The following is a 5,124-nucleotide window of genomic DNA, read 5'->3' as shown; positions in this document are numbered from 1 at the left end:
TATATATTTATTTATTTTTTTACATATTTGGTCTTATTTTTATATATTCAATTGTTTATCTCTATTGAGTATATTTTGTCCCATATGTGTGTTAACCATCATCACTATCGCATGTTATAGATAATTTTAAAGAATTTTTTTATACATTACGCATATATTTTACTTTTTCCTGATTTATCGTTCATATTGTATAAATTAGAAATTTTATTAGTGGATTCATGACTGAATTTATATTCAGAGTTTAATAAACTCTGTGAAAAGTTTTAATTAAAAAATGAAATGTGAGATTAAATGTTTATTTTATCATTCTTGTCGTTGTATAAGTTTGTTATTTCATTAGTAGGTTTATAACCTACGTTATTTTAAAAGTTTAATAAAAAGTTATAAAAAAGTTTTTATTGATCGATTAAATGAGGAATGAGAGAGGTTCTAGATTTTCTTAAAATTAATTTATTAATATTATAAATAATTGCATTTCCCACTTCTGTTTTTAAAATGAACAACATTAATTTAGTTGTTTAAAATTATTTATTTAAAGATGATTAAAATAGTTCTCTCAAAAATCAAAGACTAAAATTTATATTTACGTATCAACTGAATATTAAAGATTGAAATTTAAAATAAATTATAACTAACTAGCTTTGAGACGAATTCTAAATCTTTGACAATAATAATTAAAATGAGACTACAACCCATGAAGGGTCATGGATTCAGTATTTAGTAAGGAAGCACTGTTTTTAGAACAATGGTTTTACAGGGAGGTGATTTTTTCAATTTCACGCTCGACTGCCAGATTTTCCCTAATTTAGGGGACCCACTATATGGAGGTGAGTGGACCAGGAGGGCTCTAGAGCCCACAGGATTCACTCACGGCTACAGACTAAATGAAAATAATTATCTTTAACAGCCGGATGCTAGAGTTAGTAGCTTAGTGCCTTACCATACTGCCAACGCGCTCCCTAAGATAAATAAAGATAGTCACAACGATATTATTATCTTCATTTACAATTGATACATATGTTATCCCTAGGTGTGTAGGGTATCCACAGAAATATAGTTAAATAACTTTAAGAGTTATTAATTGAATATTACGCGCGCACACTCATACACACATCAATACACCCATGATTAAACATAACAATATTATTTTTATTAAACTAACCTTTGGCAAGGGCTTCATCGGTCTAATGTTGATCCCTCCGATTTCCTTCCTGTGAGGTGCCGTTGGAACCGGATACCCTACCGCGAAATGAGAATTGGTGAGGATAATACTCCTGTTGGATACCATCTTGTACAGGGAAGGTCTTGTCTCCCAGCCTGTGTAATTTAAGTAGGTGTCAGCTACTGCCTGATGCTTGTAAAGGTAATAGTAACCGAGGACTGTGACAGTGGTGGTAACGTAGAGGTTGTAGAGCCTTTCGAAGAAGTTGAGATTGTTGGTGTGTTCGTACTTGAAGTCCAACTGATAAGATGGATTATCTGGCAATCCTGAGAGTTCGTGAACCCAAGAGCAGTCACCTGTTGCATTTTTTCATTTTAGTCATGTTTGTGATTTGAGGAAGTAAGAAAACAAATAGAATAAAATAGCTAGTAGAAAATAAAAAAATTTGATTTATGACAAATAGGAGTGCTATAGTAAAATATGTCTGTTCTTGATCCTATACATAAATAGAAATATTGTTAGTAATATTGTTTTGACAAAAATATGTACAATATTCTAAAATACAATAAACTAACAAAAAATCGATATTTTAAAAAGCGCCTGAAATTGAAAAACGGCATGAAACCCTCCACTCTTGCCCTCCGTGGTAACCTTACTTATCTTACTTTATAAACAGACAATTATAGCGAGTAGGTTGTTCGATGTACGACATGTCACAATCTCACAAGAGGAGATTCTAATACAAAAAAAGGCAATCCTTCACCGCAAGACCCGCCCCGCTAAGACCCCCAGGAAGCGAAGGTCCTATATCACTTTTGAAATATTAGCTTAAAACGGGAAGAGGGGACTTTAAGATAGTTTAATCGAGCGATATTTAAAAAGCGTCTGATATTGAAAAACGGCATGAATGAGGTCATTTATTTTAATCTATCTAATTTATAAATTGTTACAATTATAATATAATGACGTATAAATGTTTAGAATTACTCTCATTAAATCAAAAGAAATCCTTAAAATATTTCAATATATATATTACTGACCTAGTAATATTTAGTTGAGTTTATATTAACCTTGTTGCTTATTAGTTTCATAATTAGTCAACAGGGAAACGCTTTTTCTTACGCATTTTAGCCACTCTGTAATCCTCCACTGTGCCATCTTACTCTTGTTTGTTTTCATTAAATAATCGCTGAGTCTCATATACTTACAATTTTTTATTTTCGTTTTTATCCCATTTACGCTCTATCCTTCTTTCTTCCGTACCTACCTTATTTATTTATGTTCACTACATCAAATTATTGTAAGGTATGATGACTCCTTTTGGCTTATATAATTTTATATTTTACTTCCTTAATGCTGCTATTTACCACACAAGTTTAATTACATTTTTGTAATTTAAATTTTATAGAATTTTAATTTTTTACTCATTGTTAATTATTGTTTCTTATTTGTATCTTTTCAAATTCATTATTTCATTATATTTTATGACGTTTTATAATTTCATTTTTATTTTGCATTGTACTCTGAGTCTCTAAAGGCTGATTTTGGTGCTGTATATTATTCTAAGGGATCAATCCCAGAATAAATAATGAATATTATTATTATTAGATTTTCACTTTCATTGTTTTATTTTTCTTCACTCTTTCATTATTGTAATATTTCTATATTACGTATTGCTTTTATCTTCTTTAAATAATTCTTATCTACTTATACTGTCTATTATGTTCTTCATTTATTTGCAATCATGTTTATTGTTTTTAGCTCTAATGAATACATGAATATCTGGCCGAAACACTAGTAATAATGAAATAACTTTTACATATTTATGTTCTTAATTGTCCTCATTCCGGACCATCTTCTCCCCATGTTCAATCAAATTATAGATTTAAAAAAAATTATTATTTTTTAATATAAAATTATACAGTTGTACAAGATTTTTTATTTTTAAAATAATAAAATTATTGTAAAAGAATTTGTATTCTTAAAATTATATAATTTTTGTAAAAAAATTTGTATTTTTAAACTTAAGATAACTGTAGTGAAGTCAGTATTATTTTTAAAAAATATTGAACAGCTTTTAATAAATTAAATTTCTCTTTCAATAAATTTAAGTTTAGGATTCATAATGATGAGAAGATAGTTCAGTTTAGGTTTATTAAAGTTTCTTAAAAGGTTTATTTAGAGTTTTTTTAAGGTTTATTAGGGTTTTTTTTAAAGTAAATCTTAACCTAACCAACTCATCTCTCTTTTCTCAGCCAACCTGTGTTTCTCAAGGTACACATTATCCGTTCAGCATTATCCTAGGGATTGGGCGGAATTTGGAAATGTTGGTGTAAATAGAGATATATGTTTTAAATAAAACTATAACCTAAAACAAAATGAAGGACATATTTTTCAAACCTAATTATTGGGTATAAAAAAAAGTCTTCAAGAAACTTTAAGAATATTCTTAAATTGTAAAAATCACATATAATCTCAAAGCCATTGTTTGGTAAAATATTTTTAGATTTTTCATATTACCTAGAGGTCTGACTTCTATGCCCACTGCTCCAAATTTGTGTAACAATGGTGAAAAGAACTGATGGCTCACGTAGGATTCCATCACAATCGCATCGAATTTCTCGTTTGAGTGTATTAGCTGTTGGATCTTTGGGTTCGCAAAGAAGGTGGGAGCAGACAGAAGAAACATATCGTACATCAATTTAATTGTAGCCGGTACGCTCATCTCACCGAATTCCACGAATGAGAAATGACCTCTGGAACCAGCTGAAATGAAAATATATACATTTTATATTCTAATTTTTTTTTTATTTTATATGTTTCTGGAATATATGATAGAGACAAGTCACTAATACCAATTTACTAGTGGCTTAATTTTACTATTAGTGTTATTTGGATAAAATACAATATTCATCATTGTAAATTTAAAAATAAAACATTAGTGATTATGATATGTGATACAGCGAATAAATTTATTTTTGCTATTTATTGACGAAAAAAAAACTAAAAATTGAAACTTTCAATAATTTTAATCCCAATAAACTACTATAATTTATGAACATTTATGGTTTCTAGGGATTTTTGATTTTATTTTAAGTTGAGTTTTCATCATAATTAGTAATTAATCATAAATTAATAATTTTGAACTTTTACTTTAAAAAATTCGCATTATCTAGCATGATCGTGTGTCATATGATGATATACTCACAATGACTCGGTTCTTCGAGCGTGATTTGTGTTATGCCCTGAGGTACTTTATCATATCCGATCCCTGTGTAGTAGACGACTTCATGACCCCGCTTTGCCAGTTCTTCAATGATAGGCCTAAAAACAAACTGATGAGACTTGGCTGGAATCGGGAAGAACGCCAGAATTCTGGCTGACTCAGTACAGGCTGCCAGGAGTAGGAAAAGTATAGCTGTAGTTCCTTTGGACATTGCTGCAATAACATAGAAATTATAATTACTTTTAGAAATATATGTAGTAATGTAGTAAAATATATCTGTTGGTTTCTGTAAAGCAGTTTATGGATTATTTTATTTATTCCAACTTACCCTAACATGGGGGCAATAGAGACCAGGCAAAAATTGGTATCTTATTTGAACACCGTTTTCTTTACCAAGTCTCTTCATGCAATTTACTCATCTTTACCCTACTATTTCTACACATCTGTCCACTTCCCATGCTATAAAAACTTTGCCTGTCAAAAAATTAAGGAATGCAGCTCACAGGAAAATTTTAAAATATTTTTTGTCAAATATTGAAGTGAAATACTGAATAATTACTTCATGCATATGCTGAACTACACCTCAGTTTATAAAAAATTTTCATTCAAGTTTCATGAGCAAAACTTCACAATAAAAACATTTTTTTTTTTTTTTTTTTTTTTTTTTTTTTTTTCGCACCCTCCATTAATAAGGAAAAGGAAAGTAGGGTACATGCAAAAATGTTTAGGTTGATGT

At 29.3% G+C, this 5,124-nt stretch overlaps 1 protein-coding gene across 1 annotated transcript in view; it reads right to left on the bottom strand.

Moving 5' to 3' along the window:
• LOC106687524 (UDP-glucosyltransferase 2) overlaps positions 1-5,124 on the bottom strand; it is an 18,888-nt gene that overhangs the window by 5,572 nt on the left and 8,192 nt on the right. The window contains exons 2-4 of the mRNA XM_014431458.2: positions 4,371-4,601; positions 3,683-3,928; positions 1,163-1,518 (exon numbers count right to left, since the gene is read on the bottom strand). Coding sequence (XP_014286944.1) covers positions 1,163-1,518; positions 3,683-3,928; positions 4,371-4,599 — 831 coding nt within the window. The 5' untranslated portion in view covers positions 4,600-4,601. The remainder of the gene's footprint in view (positions 1-1,162; positions 1,519-3,682; positions 3,929-4,370; positions 4,602-5,124) is intronic.

Source organism: Halyomorpha halys, unplaced genomic scaffold (genome assembly GCF_000696795.3).
Source record: "Halyomorpha halys isolate HHAL.00 unplaced genomic scaffold, Hhal_1.1 Scaffold975.1, whole genome shotgun sequence".
Taxonomy (NCBI): Eukaryota; Metazoa; Arthropoda; class Insecta; order Hemiptera; family Pentatomidae; genus Halyomorpha; species Halyomorpha halys.
The sequence above is the reverse complement of the archived record's forward strand: the minus strand, read 5'-3'. Positions and strand labels throughout refer to the sequence as shown.